The 24538-nt window shown below is 44.5% G+C and overlaps 1 protein-coding gene across 2 annotated transcripts in view; it reads left to right on the forward strand.

The window, feature by feature from the left end:
• The window catches only part of Pex14 (peroxisomal biogenesis factor 14), a 142241-nt gene that overhangs the window by 36370 nt on the left and 81333 nt on the right, over positions 1-24538 (forward strand). For both annotated transcript variants that reach the window (XM_003471210.5, XM_005004367.4), the window contains exon 3: positions 19545-19629. In XM_003471210.5, the coding sequence (XP_003471258.2) occupies positions 19545-19629 (85 nt within the window). The remainder of the gene's footprint in view (positions 1-19544; positions 19630-24538) is intronic.

Here is a 24538-nt window from a genome sequence, read left to right on the forward strand (position 1 = left end):
TTGATTTATACAGCATTGCTTGGTCCATGGATGATGCCTCTGTGAGCGTGCACATGTGTGCATTGTGTGCACATGTGCATAAGTACATGTAATTTGCGTGTGGTTTGAGATCAGCAGGGCATTGATCCATTAGTGATTCAGTTCTGTGATGAATGCTGATACCTGATTTTCATGTAAGCGTCTGTGTTCACACAGGAGCTGTGGCCCTGAGACCTGCCAGTGGGGACAGCACTGGGGAATACTCAGTTGGGATTGAACTAAGAGGCCATTGGGTGTCACTGTCGCTCTGTTGGCTTGTAGTTAAGAGATTTTTGTTTCCCTCTGCTGGGAAAACTCAATTTCAAAAGAAAGTTTTTTTGCACAAGTTGGAGGTGTCATCTGTTTGAGATCTCTTTTAAAAAGCAGTCGTTTTGTTTGCTTGTTTTTGCTATGCTAAGCTTCTAGCATGTTTATTGTTCTTGAAAATTGTATGCTGATTGCGAGCTCTGTTTGAATATAACCCACAGTGCATCCAGATGAGGAGCATCCAGAGGAGGACTTCTGGAAGGGAGAAGACGTTCCGTCTAATGCACTCACTGGTATTTTGAAAGTCTGGGGAGCAGGGAGAGTGGATTCAGGCAAGAACTTGAAGCAGTGAGTGCTCTTCCAGGAGCAGGAGTTGGGCAAGCCCTTGCTAGTCCCTGCCTCGGTCCTGAGGAGGTGGGAAGAGTGCTGAGAGCGCGCTGCCGCCTGGTCCACAGAGCGGAGGAGCGGGCCGCTCGGCAGCGTGGAGCCGTGCCAGGCTTCACCACAATTCATACTGTGTCAGTTTAATAAATGCACTACTTAAATTATGAAATTACAAAAGAAAAAAGAGAATGCACTTATTCAGACTCTTAATACATTAAAAATAAGGCATTAAAACTCTGACTTTTTTTTTCTTCCAGAATCAATAATGAACAGGAAGGGTTGTAGACATTAACAGTCATGGACATTCAAACTCTTATACATAAATTATCTTAGAAAAATGCACATAAGACTTGAATAATGTAAATACATTAATGCATTTAATAATTTAAACATTAAAGCGCAAGCAGGAATTTGAGGCAGAGGCTGTTCCGAGGTAAGGGATTAGTCCTAGAACGCACGGGTCCTGGATCGATGGGTGATTTCCCCTTGAGACACCCTGGAAGGAGAGTGCCTGGCCCGCGCTCTGGCCTCCTGTGCCAAGAATCCCTGGACATTCCTGATCTCAGCTACTTCCTGCACCTTATTTTTGCATATCCCAAGTTTCATCCTCAGTTCTGAATTAGCTTGTCCTGTGCTTCTACTTGTTTGTTGGAAAATTAAATGCTTCCACTTCAAAGAACAATGAACTTTGTGAATATCTTGGTTGGAAAACCAAGCCAAATTGAAAAATCTTTCAGCCAGCTCTGGCTGCTTGTGATTTAGGAAAAAGGAAGTGGTTTCTTCTTATAATCAGTCCGTTGTGTCTCAGTGACTGTGGTCGGCCAGGTCCAGGTTGCAGCATGCTAATAGAATTGGAGACTGGATCTAAAGGGAGACAGAAATGATAGCCTGTGTTAGCCCCTGGGCATTGGACATAACAGTGGCAGGTAGCCATGCCAGGAAGCAAGACAGGTGAGTTAGACTCAGTGGTCAGTGAACATGCCTTTCTTTGACTTGAGGGTTTAACTGTAGGATAGAACGAATGTTACTCTTAGCTGCTCCTCCCTCAATTATGTAGCAGAAACTCGCTAAAACATTGAAATCTCTTTTCTGACAGACATTTTTTTCTTTTTTTTTTTCATTATTATTATTATTATAATCGGTGCTGGGGATCGAACTCACAACCACATGCTTGCAAGGCAGTTGCTTATCATGCTGAGCTAAATTCCCAGCTCCTTATTTTTTTCTTTTGAGACAGAGTCTCATTCTATAGTCCAGGCTGGCCTCAAATTCTAGGTAATCCTGCTTCAGCCTTGAGTGTTGGGATAACAGATGTGTGTCACAGCATCTGGCTTCTGACAAAATTCTGAATGACCTCGTTCAGTTTTTCATTATGTACACTGTGAAATACCCTGGGAAGATCTAAGAGGCCAAGGTTGTGTGCCTGGTTTTCATGTTAAACCTGGTAGTTCCCAAGTCTGCATTTATAGCCCAGGCATATATGAGAAACTGAAAGGGTTGTTAAAAGGGTGTTACTACTGGATGCATATTCTGAAAACTTTTTCTCTCTTTGTAGAACAGGTGTGTTTATTTGGTCAGCCATGCAAATGTTGTCCCTTTGGGTTTGCTGTGGGACCCTTGAGAAATGGTTATCAGCTGGTAATGACAGAACAAAACATATTTTCATTATTGCCTGATCTGTTGGAGTCTTGCACTGCTCCGCACATCTACTGTGTGAAGTTTTACCTGGGATCTTCTTGATTTGACACAGACCTTGTCTGTTCTGGCTTCTATGACTTTGTATGCAACCATTTCCAGTCTTTGTTGCAGCCAGAGACAGTTTGCTTTCCCAGATAATCATGGTTCCAAGCCAGCTTACAACCACTTTGAGCAGAGCAGCTATAGGCTGAGCTGGGGCCTGTGCAGCAGGCGGAAACAGATCAGTCTATGGCCCAGGACCACTGAAGGAAAACCAGTTCTCCGAGGTGGGAGGTCAGGTATTGGTTTGGAGGAGCCCGAGGTGTACAGCCTGTGAGGGGTCCTGGGAGCAGACCCTCAGGGCAGCGTGGCATCCTTGCTCTGTGTTCCGCTTCTTCCAGCCCTGCTGAACAATGCTTTTGCTTCCCAAGCTCTTCTCTACCTGTTTTAAGGTGGCAGTGCCCTTCTAGCTAGTTTTATTTCAGCCTGCGGGTAGCTGTTGGCTGCAGGTCTGTTGTGTTTGCATTTTCCCCAGTGTTCACAGAGCACTTGGGACAGAACTCCCTTGGGACCAGGGACCAGGGACCAGGGACCGTCTCTCCTGCCTGCTGTCCATGCCCATCCTGGCAGAAGGGACAAAATAAGTTGGGGTTACAAACCAGGGAGAATTCTCTTTGGATTTTGCTGGTCACACCCAAGAAAGTTTAAGCTTCTTTCTCGCCACTTAAGTTCCAAGAAATGTTTTATGGTCTTAACCGCAGAGTTGGCTCGTGCTAGATGGGGATGTGTTGAACTGGGCCGTGGGTGGAGCATCTTCCCTGGTGTTCGGGGTGCAGAGTGCTGGCTGCCATTAGGTAGTGATCTAGCACTGACCAGGTTCAGCTCACCTTGTGATATATCCCATATGCAGATTTCCTTTGAAGAGAGAGGAGTCAGGTTCATTAATTAAAGGAGCCTGGCTCAAGAAGTCTGTAATTAGAGGTGCTAGAAATCTGAATTTTAAGAGGTCTGTGCAGCTGCATTTTGAAAAATGTAGGGAGGTACTAAGAAGTACAGGTTGTGGGCAAGAATGTGGCTGAACCAGATTTGGGAGGTTTGGTTTTTGGCAGAATTCCCCTTTAAATTCATATTTATTCTTTCTTTCTATCTCTCTCTTTCTTTCTTTCGCCAAATGGGAAGCCAAACTTCTTTTTTTTTCTTGATGAAGGTCGCACTGCAGTGGAGCGGATGGTGGTATGATCAGAGTGTGTGGAGGGCAAGATGCTCAGTTACAATGGAAGCAGGGATGCCTTTGGGCACTGGGAGACAGTGCTTGAAAAAATTAACTGAGTGAGTTGAGCAGGAAGTAGAACCACAAATTACATGTAGTGTAGGGAGCTAAGTCAGTCCCTGGCAATGCTGAATTCTAGAATCATGGTCTCTACTTTTGAGTGTCTCCTCTTCTGTCCTAGATCACTTTTCCATGTGACCCTAAACATTCTCAGATCTTTATGGGAAGTCCTAACCTGTCCCTTTTCTTTCTCATTTCCCCAGTTGTTTGTAGGATGACCTTTTGCTTTGAATGCTTTCTCTCCAATGCCTTAAGAAAAAACTTTAGGCCAGGGTGTGGTGGTGCAAGCCTGTCCTCCTGGCATGCAGGAGGCTGAGGCAAGAAGATTGTTGCAAGTTCAAGACTGGCCTGGGTTACAAAGTGAGCTGAAAGCCAATCTGAACTGCATAGCAAGACCCTGTCTCAAAAAAAAAAATTTTTTTTTTCCCTTTGGCCCTTTTTTCTTTTGTCAACAACCTTTATTTGCATTTCTGTTAATTAACTGAGGCTAATTGAGATGTGAAGGAGCAGGAAGAGTGAGAGTTACATGGGTAGGGGACTCAAGTGCCTGCCTTCCCCAGGAAGGGAAGAAGGGACTAGTGGCGGGTGGGCTGCTGACCACCCACACACTGCCTACAGACAGGCCTCATGCTGTAGGACATCCCTTCCTGGCTTTTGCTCTTTCTTTTTCTTTTTTTGATACAGGATCTTGCTGTGATGCAGTGCACACTGGCCTGGAACTCACGGCAGTCTTCTTGCTTCAGCCTCCTGAGTGCCTGTTGGCTTCTTGTTTTCGTGTCTTTTTGGGTATTACTAGCACTATCCCATTTTGCATCCTGGACCCTCTGCCAGGGGCTAAAACAAATAATATGTGTTTTAGGGATGATCCTTTGTGTTCTTCTTGCATTCTTTGTCTCTGCACATATTGGGAAATCTGCTAGCAAACCCCTGAACTGAACAGAATGAGTCTCAAAGACCCTTACTTGGAGCATTTACAATATGCAGATTGTGATTCAATTAGATTGAAACCTTTATTTAGCAGAGTGGTTTCATGAAATAAATAACTTTTGAAGAACGAGGCTTTCTATATGTAATAAATATATATTTTCCCTTCACTTGCCGGCACAGGGCCCCTTGCCTTCCAAAGCCTGCTGTTCCCTCCACAGCCAGCATGTCTGGGCCCTGTGCAGGAGCAATGTCTCCTGTCACTTCCTGGCACAAGGGTTTCATCCTTTATTTACAGTGCTGAGCTCGTTAGCGCTGGCAAAGGGGAGATGGTGTGAAGGTCCTTATGTCTGCTTTCTCCTCTCCAGGAGAAAGTAAAGTGTGTGTGCGGGTTTCTCCTGTGGGCTAGTCGCAGTAGTGGTGGGGTTCAGGTGTCCCTTTTTTCCAGGAGCCACCAAAGTCCTGGTCTTCTGTTCTCTCTGTGCCGCATGTCCTCTGACGGGGGTAAATGATTTCAGATGCCTAATTCAGAATTTCAGGAAGAAGAGCACAATGCGTGGTGCTTCTCCCAGCAGCACCCCCCATCCTCCCTGTCTCAGCCCAGCGTGACAAAATGACAGATAATTAACCGATCAGGTCCTCCTGTTAGGCACGTCCTAGTGCTGGAAGCTGCCAGCTCTCTGCAGGTCCTGTTGGTGCTGTGTGCAGATGGGTGGTGCAGTGCTAAGTGGTCATAGAAGAGGGCAGTGAGTGCTTTGGGAAAAGCAAGCAGAACCCTCTTCAGATGGGAGAGTGCTTAAAAGGGAGCGGGTCCAGCAAGGTGTCCGGCTTGAAAGCACCTGGCGAAGATACTTAGACTTCAGGGTTGTGGTCCTGAATGCCATCGCCTGTCTCGGAATGGTGCTTTGGGTTTATAATAGGATGCCTGATTACAGAGAACATTTTGAAGGCCACTTAGTCCCAGGGTGGGCTGTGCATTAGGCACACTAATCCTTTGCTGTACCCTGGACTGGAATTGCAAAATTGGAAGCGCGTGGTCTGTCGTGTTTCAGCTCAGGCATTAAACGGTTCTGTACAGACGGTTCCTTCCATGCTTTCTCTCACACAGCTGCCCAACTTCTCTTTCCCCAGCAGAAAGAGTTTATTATGAGAGTATTCCCTCTGCCCACCAGTGACTTTTAAAAACTGCTCTGGTGTTTAGCTGTGTGATCACCTCCCTCATCTTTGCAGTGTGAAACATCAGTGTGCAGATAAATATAGTAACATCAGGGCTGCACGCAGGCTCAGGTCCTTGGACCTGGCATGTTGGAGCAGAAAGAAACACCTAATTGCATCAAACCACTCTAAGTTCATGTATGTGGAGCCCATCAAGCTGAGAGCATCCAGACAGCATCTGCTGTTATCAAATCACTCATGAATCCAGCTAATTAAAATAGAGCTTCATTTTTCTGAACCATTGTTTGGCAGGAATTCGAAACGGGTCTAACCCAATTTCTGCGTGTTTATGAGCCTTTATTATATCAGAGGTACTTTTCTGTAAATGTACAGGGCAGCGTTAAATGAATTGATCCACACAGTATCACTGTAGACGCACTATGGACTTGCTAATGATTTCTCTTCCAGCCTTCTGGTTTCCAGAACATTCGCTTGAAAGCTTTATCTTCAGTGTTTCTATGCTCTGCTCTTTGTCCACATACCCCCATTTAAAATGTTTTTCTTTTATTAGGAATTCTTTTTCTTTTATCAGTAGCGGGGATCGAACTCATGATAGTGCTGCTTGCAAGGCAGGCACTTACGCCGCTGAGCTAAATCCCAGCCCTAAAATGTTTCACTTTTACTATTAGCCTTTTTCTTTGAAAAACAGGAAAAATGTTCCCTTTGTGAAGTTTTCCCTTTCTTTTGTTTTTTTCTTTCTTCCTCTATTTCTGTTTTTGTTCTTCTAATAGATAAGATTCTTTACCTTTTCTCCATTTCTTGCTCTTTTCTGTTCATTTCTTTTATTTTTCCTCACCTTCTGGCATGTCATTTGCCCATTTTTCTGCCATGCTTTTCCTCTAACCTTTTCTTTCTCCTTTATGTCTTTTTTCTCCTGCCATTTCTCTGAAAAGGAGTTTTGGTACCTTTGTCTCAGGCGGCAGATGCGGTTGAATGGGGGGAGTGCAGGCGGGTGGGGGAAGTCTCTGTGGAGGCCAAGGCTCTGGCTGCTGCAGGGTGAACCAGCTGATACTGCTGTTTAGAACTTGCTTGCATGCTTTATTTTAGATTTTTAAAAGATTTTTCAAACTACATCTATTCTACTTTATAGACTAATAATCCTACTTTGAAGATGAAAAGTATTACATAAATGCCAGCTAATTATTCCTTGTAACACTTTGGTGAGTCTCCAGTAGTCCTGGTTCCATTTCACAGATGAAGAGGCAGAAACAGGAAAGGTGGGTAGCTCGGTAAGGCACCCGAGAAGTTGTTGACTGAGTTAGAATTAGGGCCAGGTCACCTCTGGCTTTGATGCTTGACTAGCACTTTGAGAGCATTTACTTCTCTCCCTGTAAGAACAGTGTGTACTTAAGGCAAGGGTGGCAATACCATCCTCTTTTCCTCTCTCTTACTTTCCTTCAACCTTTCTGAAGTCTCATTTGCCGCCTTTGGATGTGAAATGAACTCCTAGGTAATTCCTGAGAAAGAGAGATGCCAAACCACTTACGGGCTGGAAAAAACCCTGTCCATTACAGTCTCGAGCAGAGCACTCACTTTCTGTTTCCAGCAGCTTCCAGTAAGTGGGTCCATGTCACACGCGCTGGCCCTGGTGATCACAGCACTGTCGGAAGCACTGCCATGTTTGATTGAATTTACCCATTCTGGAATGACGTGTGTGTGAAGTCGTCTCTTGCATTACTGTGGCCTTTATCGTTGCTAATGCATCCTGACATTACAGGTATAGCCTTGGCTCTCCCAGAAGGGCAAGGCTACTCTTACACCAAGTGTAAGAGCAGAGATCACACAACCTGGGCAGCGAGAAGGCTTTGTGTAAGAAGCCTATTCTAATTCCTCACCTAGCATTGTTTCAAAAAGTAGAACAGTTGGTATTGTTCCCTTACAGAGAACAGGGCCAAAGGATAGAAGGTTTAGGAAATTAGGTTTCAGTTCATTTTAAAGAAGGACTCTTAGTTGGACACTGGCACATGCCTATAATTTTAGCTACTTAGGAAGCTGAGGCAAGAGGATTGCTTAAGCCCAAGAGTTTGAGGCTAGACTTGTTGCCTGGATAATATAGGAAGGCCTTGTTTAGAAATAAAGTAAAAATAAAATAAAATAGTCCTGACACGACTACGTCTCTTAGGCGAGTCAGGAAGTGAGTTCCCTGCGAAACGTAAGTGCAAGTGGAAGTTCACTGGTCATTTGTCAAGGTTGGTGGGCAGGGAGACCTCAATCATGAGGGGGACCAGCTGGCGCAGGTTGCCTAGGCCTCTTTCCTTGTCCCAGGCTGTGATAGCAAAAGCAGCAACTTTGCTGGTTCCTTTTGACTTCCTAAGTTCCCGAGGTAGATGAAGAGCTGGTGACTGCCCTGTCACTAGTCATCCCCTAACCTATGGCCTCCTGCTTCCTTATCTAACTTGAATAAAAACTGTTCCTGTTCAGTGTAAGAAAAGCAGCATCTCTGCCCCCGCCCCCTCAGCATTCCAGAGCCACGCTGTCTGGTGGCTGTCGGGACCCGTAGAAAACAGCAAAGCAAAACAGAACCCTGTAGGACTTTGCCTGCGAACAGTGTAAGTGGGTCCCGGCTTTCCTGCTGTGTGAAGCAGAGTATCTGGACTATATATAATTCAGTCCTGATGACTCAGTGTCTTCATTTTAGATGTAAATGTTTACACTGTGTTGTAAGTGTAGCTTTGTTTTCAAAACCTGTTGAAATATAAATATGTTGTATATTTGCCACTACTCTTAAGAGACTCCACCGATGCTAAATGACCCCAAACTAATAAGCTTTTTGAATTTTTTGTTTGCTGTTCATAGATGTTTCTCTCTTGACATTTGCTGTTAAGCTTTTTTTGTTGTCATGCCTTTGTTCTGTAAGTGTCCCTGTACTAGCTGGTTCCTTTCTTTTCCCATTCGCAGCTTTTAATATTCTGTGTTTGGACATCAGATAACTAAGCTTGTATGTAAAATAAATAGAAGTAGTTTGAGTAAAGCTTTGTTGTGTGTAAAATACTTGCAATTCATGATGTCTTTTTTGGTGGTACCAATTTCTCCTGCCTTTCCTTCTCTTCTCTCTCTGTTGGTTTTCTGTTCTTGTGAATTGGGTGTGGCCTTGGCAAGCTGAGCTTGGGGAAAGTTGAGTCTTGTTCTTGACCTTCCTTGACCTATATCCTTGGCCTGGGTATCACAGACTACCTTGTGGAATTGACCTAGAAATTATAAAATGGCACAGCCAGAGAGCCTGACGATCATCTGTTTAAACCCCTCCCTACTTTTTTTTTTGTGGCACTAGAGATTCAAACCCACAGCCTTTGCACTGCTGTATAATCCCAGCCCTTTTAATTTTTTTTTTCATTTTGAATCAGGGTCTCAGTAAGTCACTGATCTATTCAAGTTGTTCTTGAATTCTTCCATCCTCCTGTCTCAGCCTCCCAGAGTGCTAGAATTATAGGTGTGTTCCATTTTAGTGATGAAATCTGATGTATGATATTTATAGTGACATGTACTTTTTATTTTCTTATGAGGATCTAAATATTAATTGTGTTGCTCAATAGTTCTTAGCACATATTAAAGCCTGTACTTTGCCTTGTAAGTTTGCCTTGTAAGTCAGAAGTGCTGAGCTCACAGATATCCTACATTTAGTTGTAGAAATTTGTCAGAAATTGTTTAAATTTTCTATATAGTTGCACTGTTTAATTTTATGTACTATGCTGAATCGTATCGGAGTTATCATACAGTATGGCTTTATACTAGAAAGTGTGTGGCTTCTGTTTTGTATTTTTTGGTATAGAAGTTCTTGTGTCTTATTTAAATAAAATTATTAGTTAAATGGGGGGTGGATATGTCACCACACCCAGCATTAATGCCTTAGTTTAGAGAAATAAAGGGATCTGAGGCGTGGAGTGGGGGTGTGGGAGGCTGGGTTTGCTGGTGCATTAGTGTTGGGTTGGGACGCTGGGCTCAGGTTTCTTGAACCCTAACTGCTTTCTCTCCTACCTCAGTTCTCTTCCATACAGATGGTGAACATAATGTGTGCAAATGAGGAAATGTTGGTATTTTTGTAAGATTTAAAAAAAAATCATGACTTATGAAAAGCTTCAGAATTAAAGTACATAAGCCAACAAATTGCTTCTGTTTGTGACAGTGTTTGACTGTGTTTGCACTCAAGGCTGATGTCGATATTGTAGAAGAAGCTTTAATCTTTTCATTCAAATTTACAAGAAATACTGTTTCCTTTCAGTTAAAAGAAAAAAATATCCAAGAGAGCATTTGATTTGAGGAACCAAAAGTCTAGAAAATGTATCCGGGAGTCCTCGTCAATTTGGGGTATAATGAAATATAAAAAATACTCAATAAAAGCTCCTTTATTACTTTAACTGTTTAAATGTGGAGTTTTTAGCCATCAGGTTAATGTTTTGGTATCATTTTTTTATTTGATTGTGAGCACTTTTCCAGGTAGTTCTGCCACTCGAGCGCTAATCAGATTCCCACAGATGAGTGGTGCTAGCTGCAGCCTGACATCACCGCGTTCTTGCTTCGACATTATTTTATTTGTCTTTCCTGTAAAAGTTAATAACTCCATGTCCATGTGTTTAAACAGGCAAGAAGAGAGAGAAAGGACAGCAAACGGAAAGCCATGAGCAATGTCTCAGGAACCTTGTGCTAAACTGAGGACATTTAGGGATTTTTGTAATTTCTAAATACCTTATCCTGTGAATGGGTCTGGGGGAATCAAGAAGGTTGCAGAGCAAGATGGTAATTCATAATCCTTTGGATATCACAAGTAAACTTCTCTCTCTGTTTCCCCAGACAGAGCAGGAAGGAATTTGAAATGAATTACCATTGATTTAGAGGAGGAGAATGTACAGTAGAACTGATTTGCTTAATTGTGAGAACTGGGAAATTTGGCATTAATTGTAAGCGCAGTACATGCTCATTTGGCATCTCCTGGATGGTTAGAGTATCACTCAAGGGCATATAGACTCCTGGTCACCCTCCCGTCAGTGGCAGCATGGCCAAGATGTCACTGGGGCCTGGTGGAATCATTAACCTTTTAAAGTACATGTTTGTTTATGGGAAGCTGAGGTTGTGAGTAACAGGAATGTTTAGTGAAAGGATGCTGAATGGTTCAAAACTGTGAAGACTGTTTCTCTGTGTGATAGATTTCCTTGCTGAGCTGAAAATTTCCAAATTGAGGTTTATCGGAGGAGCTGCTGAACTGGTATCTCCTCACTAAGTTTTTCTTCTGGGATTTGCACCTTGGTAGTACAGCAGATATGAAAGTCAGTTCCATAACCCTAACTTCGCTCGGGATGTGTGAACATTCTGATACTTCCTCACCTGCCCCAGAGGCCACCAGCTTGTTTCAGGTGACATGTGGTATGTCTAGTGTCCATCGCCCCACTTACAGTCAGAGCTGGTTCTGCTGATTGTCCTGCTTGCTGACTTCCCTTGTGAGGAACTGATTGCCTTTGACCGTTTGAGAAGTAAGTTCCCAATCCTTATCATGTTGCTGTCAATTTGAAGATTTTTAAGTGTGCCAGCCTACTCTATTATGAATCATCCTTTTGGAATTCCTACTTCTGTTTTTTCCCTTATGCCATAAAATAAATAATCTCAAATAATGGCAGGAACTAGGATTTGGTGGTCTTCTGTTAATAGCAGACTTAAATTGTTTATTTTCCTCCATTTCCTGTGAAGCTAAAGCTGATCTTTAGCTACCCACATTTGTTATTTCAAGTTCTTCTCTTGCTGTCTTTTGGATTTGAGCTGTTTCTAAGCTATGACTGGATCTCTTTTGTTTGTTTTCTTGTGGTGTTAGGGATTGAACCCAGGAGCATTCTTCTCCTCAGGTATGTCCCCCACCCTTTTTATTTTTATTTTTAGTTTTGACACAGGGTCTCCTAGACGGGTATCAAACTTACAGTCCTCCTACCTCATTCTCCCTAAGTACTGGGGTTACAAACGTACACACACCTGGCTGACCGGTTCTTTTTTGAATTCAAATCTGTTTGATAATAGTCTTTGTCTAATTTTCTTATATGCTATCTGGCGGGAGGGCCACACTTGATGGCTTCTTGAAGGTTTTAGTTTTGTGCTGCATGTGGGTAACAGTAGGCAGAGTCTCTTGTCCAGAGGTAATCTTTGGAATCTGGGAATCCATCTTGTCCGAAGAGCAGAAGCTGTCCGGCCCTTATGAGAGGGGAGCCCCCTCCCCCGCCATAGCTATCTCCTCAGTGTCTAACCTCAGTGATGCCTTAATGCTTGAGGTTGCTTCTATCCAGGATGCAACAGTTTTCCATCCCCTTCCTAATCATCACACAGCTCAATCGTGCATGACTCGAGAGAGCTTCCACAATCTCTCTCTGGCCCAGACTTCAAAAAGAGGGAGAACTGAGGCGGGCCTGCATCTGCTGAGCACCTGAAGTTCCTGGAGTGGAAAAGTAACTTTCAGAAGGCATAAAATTCATGCAGTGGCAGAGGAAGAGCCTCGGAGTCAGTATCATTAGAAAGGTCCAAGGGACTGCGTGCTACATATTTTTAGCGCTGGAGTCACCAGCCACCGTCACCATGTGAGCTCACAGTTCTCCTAGGGAGCATCTTGGACACTGAGTCATTACATTCCTTTGGAGTGATTCAACTCAACAGCTTGACACCTTCATTAATTTTACAACACGAAGCCCAGTGCTTCCTCTTTAACAGTACAGGGAAATTAGAGGAATATTGAAAATAAAACCAAGGCAGACTCCTAGAAGGAACAGTCAAGAAGCTGTGGAAAGATGCTGGGTGAGGAAATAGAGCTTCTTGCCTCTTCTTGGTACCTCCTGGGCCCGAGCACTCAATCTTTGCCGCTGGACTCTGGCACACAGTCCTTGCATTTCTGTTCCTGGCACGCTGGCCGAACCTCTGGCTTGCAGCCAGCTCATTTGCCTTCTGCACTGAGGTCACTGCTACTGTGATCCGTGTATAATGGCATTTTCCTCCTCTTTTCAGTATGGAGGCTATTACAGTTTCTTCTCTAAACAGGACTTCAAACAATTTGCTGCCAGTTGGATTTCAAAGCCAAGGAAAAGGCAAATGTCATCCTTTTTTTCTCCCCTCTTTGGGTAACTGCTTTGTTGGTTGCATCAAAAATTAGAGGGGCTGCTATCTAAATTCAGGTGGGGATGTATGGGGACAAGGCATTTAAATTTGCTTTTCTTTCTCCCTGAAGGAGAAAATCTTTTCCTTCTCAACCTTTCCTAAAAAGGAACTTTGATCTTCTCAACCCAGAAGCAAGTGTTTTCATTTCCTCTCCAGCAAGCATGTATTCTTCAGCTCGTTCTGCAGCGGAGTCACAGTTGAGTGCAGCATCTGCAGCTGCCACAAGCTCTGCAGCTCCCTGTGGGCTGGAAGGTGGCACCCAGAGTCCGTGGCTCACAGGAAAGCCTCACCCAAGTCACCCTCTAGGCTACCATCATCTGATATTTGTGCATGATGGTTTAAGATGCTTTTTATTTACATGGACGTTTCTGGAAGAGCTACTTTAGTAAAATAACAATAACATTCTGGCAAGCCATTCATGCAGTATTTTAACTAGGGCGAAGAAAAAAAATTCAGATGGCAGAGATATTTCACACTGAAAGGTAGTTTTTGCACTCGTGAAGTTGCTTTTCATAAAGGCTTTTACTTCATCCATCAGTATATTTGAAGAGAGTAGGGTCAATAATGCATGCTTTAGAATTCCCTAAATACAGATTTACACAATAGACCCTAAAATATATTATGTTCTATCAGGTCAACTCTGTGGCTTCTGCCAGAGATACTTTATTTCTTTAATGTGAAAAACAAAAGGACAGAGGAAAGTAAAACAAAGGAAATTAGGGCCCACAAGCTTAATTAGTACAGGATTGTAACCCAAATCCACAATGGGAAGGACACAGTAACCAAAATCAGGAAATTCCAGTTGAAAGAGAGGCTCTTTCCTTTAACTCTTCCAGCGCCAGGGCCCTGGAGCTCAGGCGCAGGGTGAGCTCAGTGCAGCTCAGTCTTCCGTTTTGAACTTGTGGTTTTTGTGGATGTTCCTTTCTTCTCCTTCTCCTCCTCCTCCTCCTTATCTAAATGGGCTAAAAAGGTACTACTTGATTTTGTAACCCCCAGAGAGGGGGAAAGAGTACAAAAAAAAAAAAAAAAAAAAATCCTGTCACTGTCATCTGTTCATTTTTAAAGAGCAATTTTAAAAAATTGAAAATAAAAGAGGAAAATGAATAGGTGTTGAACCAGCCCGTGATATGTAAATGCCAACTAGTAATTACCTAAAACCTCAATTTTCATTCTGTTTCATCTTGCAAAACATTTCATTTTCCCTGAGTGAAAACACTTAATTTGGGCTGTGTGAGTTAGCGGAGCGGCCGCCTGTGGCCTGTGCCTCCGCCGGCTCCGGCTAGGGGGCACTTTGGCTCTGTGCTTGGCTGCTGGAGCTGCCTGTCCACCTCAAGGTTATTCCCCTCTTGCCATTCCAGTGGTTTTGCTCCAGGCATGCTGGGCCCCTCCCGCCACCCCGCTCCCACTCGTCTGGTTTCAGGGGCCGATTCCTCCTTGTCCTTGCAGAGGATCATACTGAATTTTGGCTGACCGAGCCTTGTTCTGCATATTAACTTTCCCTTCTTACCTGGGCCTGAGCCCCGTGGCTTCCCTGAGTTGGATTTCATGCTCAGAGAGAGCAGCCTTCTGGAAGCTCCCTTCCTCCCTCTTGAGATTTCAAAACCAGTCATCTCTAATTTTTTGTTTATTGATGCTGCTTTTTATTCTTTCTTTCCATTTGGGCACGGGGGTGGGGCAGTGTCCCTCTGTTGACTCTCACACACATCTGCCCTCCTGCCACACTTGAGTGTGACTCCACGGTTGCCTTTCTTTCACATGCTCGTGGATTTGTCTCCTACTTTAGGGTGTCACTTCTGGACAAATTCGTGCAGCATCTTGGAATGTGGCTTGTGGCTGCAGTGTTTCCTTCCCTCCCTCCTAAAGTGCCCTAGCTGTAGAGAAACGGAGCGCCCTGGCTTGTGAATGGTAGATCAGAGAGGACGCTGGCTGTAGAAAATCAGAATTATGCTGTCCTAGGACCCTGGATCCGAGAGTGCTCTGCCTGGAATCTCAAGGAACGTGGCCTCTTTAGTGAGATATATAGCTTCATAATTAGCCCGTTGCATTTTTTCATGAGTGCTAGCATCAGCGTTCTACGATGTGCTTCTCTGATTAACAGCTGCTTTGCAACTATTTCCTTGTGCCACCGATGACCATATTTGTCAAGGAACTCCTGACAGAGTACTGATTTCTTACTAAAACGCAGCATTTTTGCTTCAAGACAGTTCTTTCCTTTGCAGCACTGCCTGACTTTTAAAGTCAGCCCTTGTTAAAACTTGAGTTGGCTTTGGTCTAATGCTTATTAACAGGATTCTGGGTATCTGCTTTAGAGCAGGAGCAGAGGAACCTTTCCAGGCAATTTAATCTTCTGAGCAGCGCACAGCGGCAGCGCTGGAGTGGGGTTTTAGGCCCAAATACTGGCCATTTCCCCTTGTCCTCTAGTTGTGATCACTCTGGGATAAAAAGGACTTGGCTTGGCTTGTTAGTGCCATTAATTTTTGAATATTTTTAATATTTTAAAATGGCTAATGAATGCTCACATTTTAGGAGATAGATGTGTATATAGTACACAGGAGTGCTGGAATTGGTGGCATTCCAAATAGGTGTCACTGGAGACAATGTATCAGGTTTACATGTCAGGTGCAAAGTGCTAAGCTCCCTCAAACCCCAGGTTCCTTATTAGGCGGGTTCTGTTCTCCCGTCCCCCTCGCACAGAAAATAAAGTGTGCACTCTGAAGATTATAGTGTGGCAGGTCTTTTGTAGGAGAATGGAAAATACATAGGAAGCATCTCTTCAGTGAAGACTGTCAGAAACCTGGATTCTTCCCACTAGGGATTACTTACCCCACACAATGCATTTAACAGTGCGCCTTTCACAGCAGATAACCCCTGAATACACTGTGCTCCATTGATTTATACAGTTACAAATCCTGTTCTTAAACACAAATCTCTCTCAGTAGGCTGATCATCTTGGATCCAAAGGTGTTTTTTGACCTGAAGTCCCCCCTTCTTTTTCCAAGTTGCTAACTATAGTTAGATTATGAGATGGCAAAGAATATACTGCTCTCCTTTGCACCTTGGTTTTTCCTCCATCTCTAATGCGATAACCAGTGAAAATTACCTAATTTCCTTAAAATTGTGCAGTTGATGGTGGCAGGGTTGTTTTATTTTGCCTGGGGTGGGCAGGAAGCTGGATGATTGGGCCGGAGGGATTATGGAGAGTGAGAAACTTTGCTTCTGTTTTCTTCTGAGTTTGTCATCTGTACTTTTTTTAAACTAGCTACTGGCAATTTGAGGTGCATTCATTAAGAACTCAATCAGTGCAGGAGAAGGGGAGAGGAAAGGCAATTCCATATTTATCACGGACTCTGCTGCGAGTGGCTCAGCAGCGGCATTGGGAGCCTTGCGCCAGGATTTTCCCTGGCTTGCTGCACTCCCACAACGTGTGCAATAAAGTTCCTGTCTCCGTTTTACATCTTTGACATTGAGGCGGAAGATTTGGCCTGAATTTATGTAATTTAGTTGGGCGCAAATATATCCCATGAATAGTCACATTCATCTTCTAATTAGAAAATCAAACGATAACACAGGACAGGCTGCAGTACCCCATCATTGAATCCAACAAAAGCGAGTTGTGTGCGTTGGGCCTCTGCAGAGGAAAGTCAGTTGAATTGCTTCATGAAGTTAATGAAAAGTGTCCAACAATAGGCGGGTGAAAGGCCCAAAGTGAGTGCCCTGACAGTTATTCAGCGGGTGAAAATCTTTGCATCATGGGTAAGGAGTTTGGGAAATCTTTTCCTGTGGATGTATGAATCATAGGGCTACAAAGCCAAGGGTTGGCCAGGCCCTCCCCTCTTCCCTTGTAGGGTCAGTGCCTGTGGGGAGGGAGGAGAGCAGTGAGGAGTAGCTGGGAGAATAATTAGTGCAAGGAGGAGAGAGGTTTCCATAGGCTGACACTTACACGGAGCCGCTTATTGGGGTGTCTTTCTTGTTCAGCACATTATGTTGAGGCTGTTAGTTTGGGTGCTTTATATTTTTGCATGTAGTGATATCGATGCTGTTAAATATGTGATTTGCCTGCCACCTGCATTTTCAGACAAAGATCAAGAGGAACATAAACAAGCCTCAGATACACTTTATGTAGGTGTTTGGCAGTATCATTTTATATGACTTGAAATTAGTGAATGGAAACTTTAAAAGAAATTGTTCATATTTTTGCAAGTTTCAAGTGTGCTGGGACTTTGTCAAATTCCCGTTAAAATAAATACGTCAATTTCATCTCCCTTCCAAATTCATTTATCTTGCTTTTTTAAAAGGTGTTTTCTACTTTACCTGATGTTTAAATTGGATTCGCTCGTTTATGCTGTTCTTTGCTATATCCCCCACGTTTTTCTTAAATGAATTACTAATGACAGAGCACTCCATCATTCCCTCTCTGCAGCCACTTTAAGGAAAGCATGGTGATCTAAACCTTTTAACCTATTAAAGATGATTTTTCCCAATTGAATCAGACCCACCACAGGTGTAATAACTAATCATTTAAACTACACCTGCTATTATGTATTTTTAAGCCATTATGCGTGTTGGATAGATGATAATTCATGTTTATTGCATTGTCCGATGGATCCGTTTTGCCTACACTAGGCTGATTAATGTATTTAAAGAAATAAGAGATGCAATTTTAAAAAAAAAATTGATGGAATGCGCCAAGCACTGCATTGAGTGCACCATTAAACCCATCAGAACTTTGCTCTCTGACCAGAAATGCATATACCAAGGACTATATTAAAAAAGCAAGGTGAAACCTGTGCGTTTTAGTGGTGGGATTTTGTTTTCTTTCTCTGTCATGGGAAATTTTGGAAGGATGCGGGAAGGCTTCTTTCTATGTGGGTGAATGATGGGAGCTATTTGCATCTCCTGCCTAAGACCTGTTCATCCACATTTCCTCCGACACCTGGCGTACACATCGCAGCCACAGAGACTGCCGCGTTACCAATACTGTCATTTTCTTGTGTGTTGAAGGTGCATTTTTCCTCCAGGTGAAGAACAATTATCCCAGAACCATCTGAGCAGTGCAGATTGGTGTTGAACCCATGGGACCTGAATGTGTATCTCTTCTCTCTTCCATTTCCAGAGCACGCGCCTCTCTTCCTTTGGGTTTTATTTTCTCCTTCTTGCCTTCTTTAAAATTTATTTTTTTCCTGCTTGTGTTTTGTCTTCTCTTGCCTTTTCCCTCTTTATTTCCCTCCTCTACTCATTTCCTTTCCTTTCTATCTCTCATCCCTCCATCTTTTCATCAAAACACATCAGTGTTCTAGATAAAGTTCCATTTTTCTTGGTTTTTGATGCAGCTCGAGGTGATCTGGTGGAGGAACCAAGGGGGCGATAGGTAGTTTGAGTTCTGGAAGTTCCAGGCTGGCTTTTCCTTAGCTTGAGATGGTTGGTCTTCATTGGAGCCCGTGTCGTTTGTCAGTGCTGTCCGTGGCTTTGGAGGGCAGCTCATGACCCACAGGGAGCTGGGGTTGGCTTTCAGGGGCACTGGCATGTGATTGGGTGGCAGGCCCCAAAATGTTTTCAGCAGCTCACAAGTGAACTAACTGCAGGGCCTGCAACAGGAGACCACACAGTGCTTTTGGTTTTGGTGTTGAGAATAGAGCCTCTCATTCAGACAGTCTGGCTCCCACCTGAGACAGGTGGGCAGCTCAGGTTAGTAAGACCAGCATCAGTGAATGGGAGCGGACAGGCAGTGTGTGAACCCAGGCCTTGTGTGTGCCGAGTGACACAGAGATTAATGCTGTTAGCAGTTTCCCTTCATCCCCTCCTCAGCTTGTTCGTTATTAGATACAAAGATTTGAAATAATGTTCATTACCAGAGATAGGATAATCTGTCAGTCTGTCAGCTTACATCAGAGAACCCCCAACTTTGCCCTTTGAAGGCTCCTCGGAATGCACAGGTGGGACTGTTGTGACCAAGCATGTGTTTTGTCTCTTTCATGTTCCCTTTCCATGTCCGTGGGCACTCAGTACTTTGCCAGGCTCTGAGTGGGCGCTCGGTCTCTTCCCCTCAGTTGCGTGCAGTGGAGCCAGGGAGGCTGCCTGCTCGCTGGAAGGCAGTGTAATTATGCCTTCAATTATATGGTGCAATGGCAGCACTGAGGAGTTGAAGGGAATGGGGAGATCGGGGATGGCTTGCTCACGTAAGGAAGGTCCCGAGGAGTCAGAACTGGCTATAAAGGGCTGCACCGAGGAGTGTGTGTACGTGTGTAACACGCAGAGGGTGGAGGCGGAAAGGAGGCCCGCCAGGGAAAAGGCGTCCGTGCCGCAAGGGCGCTGACTGCGTGAGCATGGCTGAAGGGGCAGCTCGGGGAGAGGAGATAGGAACAGCTCCTTGCAGGGCCACAAAGCTCAGTTCAGGCATTAGATTGATGGACTCAGATGGAAGAGTCAAAGCCAAAAGAAGACGGCCAAGTAGTCCAGTCTTGCATTTAGGTGGATATGAAATTTAAGAAATAGCTAAACATTTGACCACAGTGTACACTTGTGTCTAGGGCCCAGGGAACTCAGAATTTTTCATCTTGCAATCCAGACTGTTGAAGCTTACTCTGTTCTGTTTTATCTCACTCACCAGATTGCCACAGCAGTGAAGTTTCTACAGAATTCCCGGGTCCGCCAGAGCCCCCTTGCGACCAGGAGAGCATTCCTTAAGAAGAAAGGTACAGGTTCTCATGACTGCACAGCCAGGCTGGGGACGGGGCAGGAGGAAGTCACAGAGCCCACGGCGGGTGCCGAGCGCAGCGGAGATCTCCTGCCGCTGTGCACTGCTGTGGGGTTGTGGGGCCTGAGGACCAGCGACACCCCATCCCCACATCCAAGTGCTAGTTTCCTTTCTAACAATGGAGCAGAGAGGTTGCCTGATTCAGATAATTAAGCACCAGCTAGAAGGCCAAGGGCATCACGGCCAAAGCCGTGTTCAGCAGCAGCATTGCCCTCTGGAGAATGTGCAGGACTTCTGCTTTGAGGTCCTTTCTTGGGTCACTGACCCTAGCTGCAGGATGACTGGCTACAGGCAAGGAGGCCACCTGCTACAGTAAAGAATGCGGAAGAAAGATGCAAAGGACAGTGGAAGTGAGATGACTAAACAAGGTCATCTTAAGGTCAGGCCTGGGGTCGTCCGGTTACAATTCAATGGTATTTCTGGATGTGCCATAAAATGAGCCTGACAAATTCAGGGTCTGAAGCAGACACAGTCTATTTTAGTTCTGTTGGAATTTAGGACATTTTTCTTTTCTTTCTTTTTTTTTTTTTGGTGAATTGAAAACAATTAATCAATCAAAAAAGAATCTAGACTTTTTATTCTTGGAACTCTTTAATTACATAACAATCCAGGAAGTTGTTTAAAGGCTTTTATATTACCTGGGTGTGGGGGAGGAATCCTTTCCTCAAAACAAAATTCTTTTTTTCTGTAAAAACTGAAACGTAAGCCTCAAAGTTGTGGTATTTCCCTCACTTTAGGCTGGAATGGGCGACGGTGGTTTTGGTTGCCTTATGCTTCCCCTGCAGGGGTGCTGCCGGTGCCCTGGTCCTGGCACCTGCTCCTCCCTGACCACACTGCAGTGTTGGGCACAGGGCGCCCAAGCACTTCGTTCACAGGCAGCTGCTTCGCAGCAGCCCCAAGGCTGGTCTCTGTGACAGGGTTGGTGAGGGGCGCTGTGTGCTCGCTGGCTGCGTTGGCTCACTGCCCCCCCATCATTAGGAGATTATTAAAATTTGGAGTGTGTTGGCTGGCCTCTCCATTCTGCAAGCATCATGCCATAAAAGAGTTTTTCCTTGAAATATGTGTACCTATAGGGAGTAATTAATCATAAAAGCTTAGGGATTTCAGCTCTCTCATCAAAGCATCGAAGCGGGAGAAAGCTGAGCCTAAAAGCTGAGCTGATTACCCGGGGTAACCTGAGACAAAATCTATGGTTGCCGAGAGATCCTTACCCAGTACATTGTGCAATATTATAACTGTCTGATCTTCTCCTCCACCGACAATGACCAGTTAGTCCTCATTTTCTCTCAAACGCAGCTGGGTTAGAATTTCATTTGCAGAAGGTATTTAGAGCAATTTAGAGACAAATGTCTCTGGTGTTTGCTCGGCACTTCCCCACCGCAGGCTTTGCTGAGCAGTTTTAGTATCAGGAGCTCCATCTAATCTGTTTAATTTTAATAAATCCCTGACTGGGAGAGGGAGAGAAAAAAAGAGAGAGAGAAACTCTGTACCAAATAATACTTCTTTTGAGTCACTTGGCTCATAATTGCTATAGAGAGGAAACTGTTCTGCACAATTATTATTTGCTGCTCTTAAAAAAATTAACCGATGAATCAGTTCACCCAAGAGTGAGTGTGTAACCCCATGCCACCCCGCTTCTTCCCAAGGGGGATTTGCCAGGAATAGGACAGACAGAGTCCCTGGCCTCAGAGAGCAGCCATTCTAGTTGGGGGAGGCAGGCATGACCAAATGGAGAGGGGAGGAGTGTGGTCTGTCTGCTGACGGGTTCCGCCGGGACTCGGACAGTGGGGAGCAGGGGATGAGGAGACCAGTTAGTGCAGAGTGGAGTTGATTTTAAGGAGGGCAGCTGGATGCCAGCTGCCTCAGAAAGGCTGGAGAGTGAGCAAGGGCCTGAAGGAGATGTGGATTTGTCGGTAGAGTGGCTCCCTAACTTGGATTAGTGTTTTTAGAATTGTGGGTGCTCAGAACTGCGAGATGCTCCCCTGCCCTTCTTGCTCTAAAGACAACCACACAGATTTACCCCTGAACTTAAACCCGGAATCACTGAGGCTAATCAGCCATCTCCATTATCTTCTAAAATGCTGCTTCAGTCGGTAATTACCCATTTCCGAGTTGAATCCCAGGAGAGTAACTTCTGGCAGGACCTTTTCTGGGCAGAGAATTCTAAGGTTTGATGGGCGTCTGGGGAAGAAAAGCCCCTTCGTGGATTTAAACTTCACTTTTTAATTTCCGCTGGTCCTTGGGTCAGGCTTGCACGATTACACAGCTTGGCACCATTTCTGATGGTGGCTGAGTGAGGAACACCTATGCCATCCCTCATGGTGGCAGCCGTCCCTAATAGTGGCTGTTGAGGAAGGGGCCAAGAGGGATCGCTGTGGTGTCCACACTCTCAGGCTCCCCGCGGGGTCGTGGCTGTGGAGGGTGCAAGGCTCTGGTTTGGGGAGAGCTCCCAGATGCCAAAGCCTGTGCTTTTCCTAGCAAATGTCACTTCAGGGAATTGCAGTGGAGCACTGACTTGAATTATAATCTTGACTTTTCTTTTTTTTAATAAACATCTCTTTCCTGAAAGGGGAAATCCAGTTTTGTTTTTCTTTTAATATTATTTAATATTTAATATAGAAATTGAGGTCCCTGTAGTGCAAGTCAGTTCAGTGGAGAATGAGGGTTACTTTAGGCATATCAGCTGAGTTCATGTTACTGTGAAACCACAGCCTGGAGCAGGGGCTGCGTCCTGCCTGTCCCTGACAGGTTAAGTGTGCTCTCTGATTGGGGTGGGCAGCAGAGCATGCTCAGTGCAGGGCATTGATTTGCAAAGGTCTGCCTTGCTTAGGTTTTTAGGGATGTTGTTTGGAGATCTCTTTGGATGCTTTAAAGGCTGAATATGGAGTCATTAATGAGAAACATGAAGTTATTAGAATCATTTATCATTTTCTTTGAAGTTTGTACTGCCATTTTGTGTAATTTACAGCATTTCTTCCTTTTATCGGGAATTTTTTGGATGAAAGAGAAAAGCAGCTGTTCACCTTCAGAGTATCAGGATGAATGTTTTTGTTTTCCTTCCAAGCGCTTGAATCTGTAGAGGACACGTCAACTGCAGTCAGCCACACACGATGATGATTGGCCTGGGTGTGGGGCTTAAGCCCTCACAGAACTGGTCTATATATAGAAGCACTTCTTGCCAGGCAGGCATCATATCTGGGGCTGTAATCAGGCTGCAATCCAGTGAGCTAGAGTAACTGAAAAACAGCCCTGGAATCAGCATAGAAAGTTAGAGGCTTGGAGGTTGTCAGTAGACTTGGGTTGATTTGACACCTCCTCCAACCACAAAATGTGGGGTGCAGTCTGCTTCCAGACATGTTTAGCAGGCTGAGTACAAACAGGTAAAAGTGATGTGTGTTTGCAGGGGCAAAAGGGAATAGAATTGTCTGTTGACTGTTCCTACCATATGCATTGCAAAGCAGGCTTCTAGAAAAGAGTGAATGTCTGTGTGTTTCTGCATAATCCTGTAGAGTGGGGCCAGGGTGGTGCTGACTGACACTTTTACTTACGGAGCTCTTCCGAAGTATATAAGTAAAGGGCTGTTTTCGCTTTCATCTAATAAATGGTCATGGGGTGAGGGATGGGAATGGGAAAGAGGAAAACTAAATAAAACACATGGCTACTTTCTCATTCTAAAAGGTGACACTGGATCTAACCTTTCTTCTCTGTTCCTGGAAGTGGAGCCCGTAGCTAAACTGCCCCCTTGCTGGAACAGAACTCGAGGAAGAAGCCTGGTGGGCACAACCTTGGGGTCGGGGTGGAGGTGAAGGACTTTTCTCACCACAGTAGTTTAAGGGGGAGTAAATTCTTACACAGATTTCAATTTAACTCTCTTTTATTACTTTTCTTTTTTTTTATCATTTACATCCATTTCATGAGGTAGTTTGCATGTCCTTGAATGGAATCTCGTTACCATGAAAGCTTTTTTAGCATTGATTTCATAACAGCCTTAATTTAATAGCTCCGTCATTACTGAGAAGCTCTGGGAGTGGGGCCCTGGCTTTCCAGGTCACTGACCTTTTAATTACAAACCTTGTTCTGATGGCCAGGTTATCGACTGGACAGCTCCCAGCTTGTGCCCCTAGGATAAAAACGAAAATAACTGTGTTTCCTCCCCCATCTCCAGGAAAAAAAAAAGTAACCTCTTGTGTTTCTAAAATTAATTTTCTCCCGTCAGCTTTACTTTATAATTAATTCTTTAACATATCTTAGTGAAGCCAGAAGTCTTTTTCCAAAGCTTTTGTTCCTGGGGCTGAGGTCCAGTAGACAGCTTGGGGGCAGGGGGCGCACGTGTTGCCAAGCCACTCCTTGGGGAAAGGCCTGAGGCCTTTTCCTCTTCCCCGCAGTTGCTGTGGCTGAGCTGGAAGGAGTGGTGTCGGCCCTGTGAGGGGCCGTCTGGCCCTCCTGTGTCTTTGTTAACGAGACCTGGATTAAGGCTTCAAGATTCAGATTGATGCCTATGTTTGCTAGAGTAAGTGGACCCTGTATATCATGCACCCTTTTTTTTTCATACTCAGGATTGAATCCAGGGTCTTAATACTGAGCTGTAACATCCCCAACTCCTTTTTTATTCACATTTTGAGACAAGACTTTGCTAAATTGCTAAATTGTCCGGGCTGGACTTGAACTTGCTATCCTACTGCCTCAGCCTCCCAGAGTACTATGATTATAGGTGTGTACTGTGAGGCCCAGCTTATCAAGGGCATTTTAAAACATATGCCCGTTCTGAGAGAAAGCAGTAGAGTGAGTTCTTTTTGCTTTGTTTTGTTCTTACGTGTTAGTCTTAGATGCATGAGAGGCAAGTACGC

The sequence above is a fragment of the Cavia porcellus genome, unplaced genomic scaffold (genome assembly GCF_034190915.1).
Source record: "Cavia porcellus strain 051 isolate PalLab524CR breed Dunkin Hartley unplaced genomic scaffold, mCavPor4.1 scaffold_25, whole genome shotgun sequence".
In the NCBI taxonomy this organism is placed as follows: domain Eukaryota; kingdom Metazoa; phylum Chordata; class Mammalia; order Rodentia; family Caviidae; genus Cavia; species Cavia porcellus.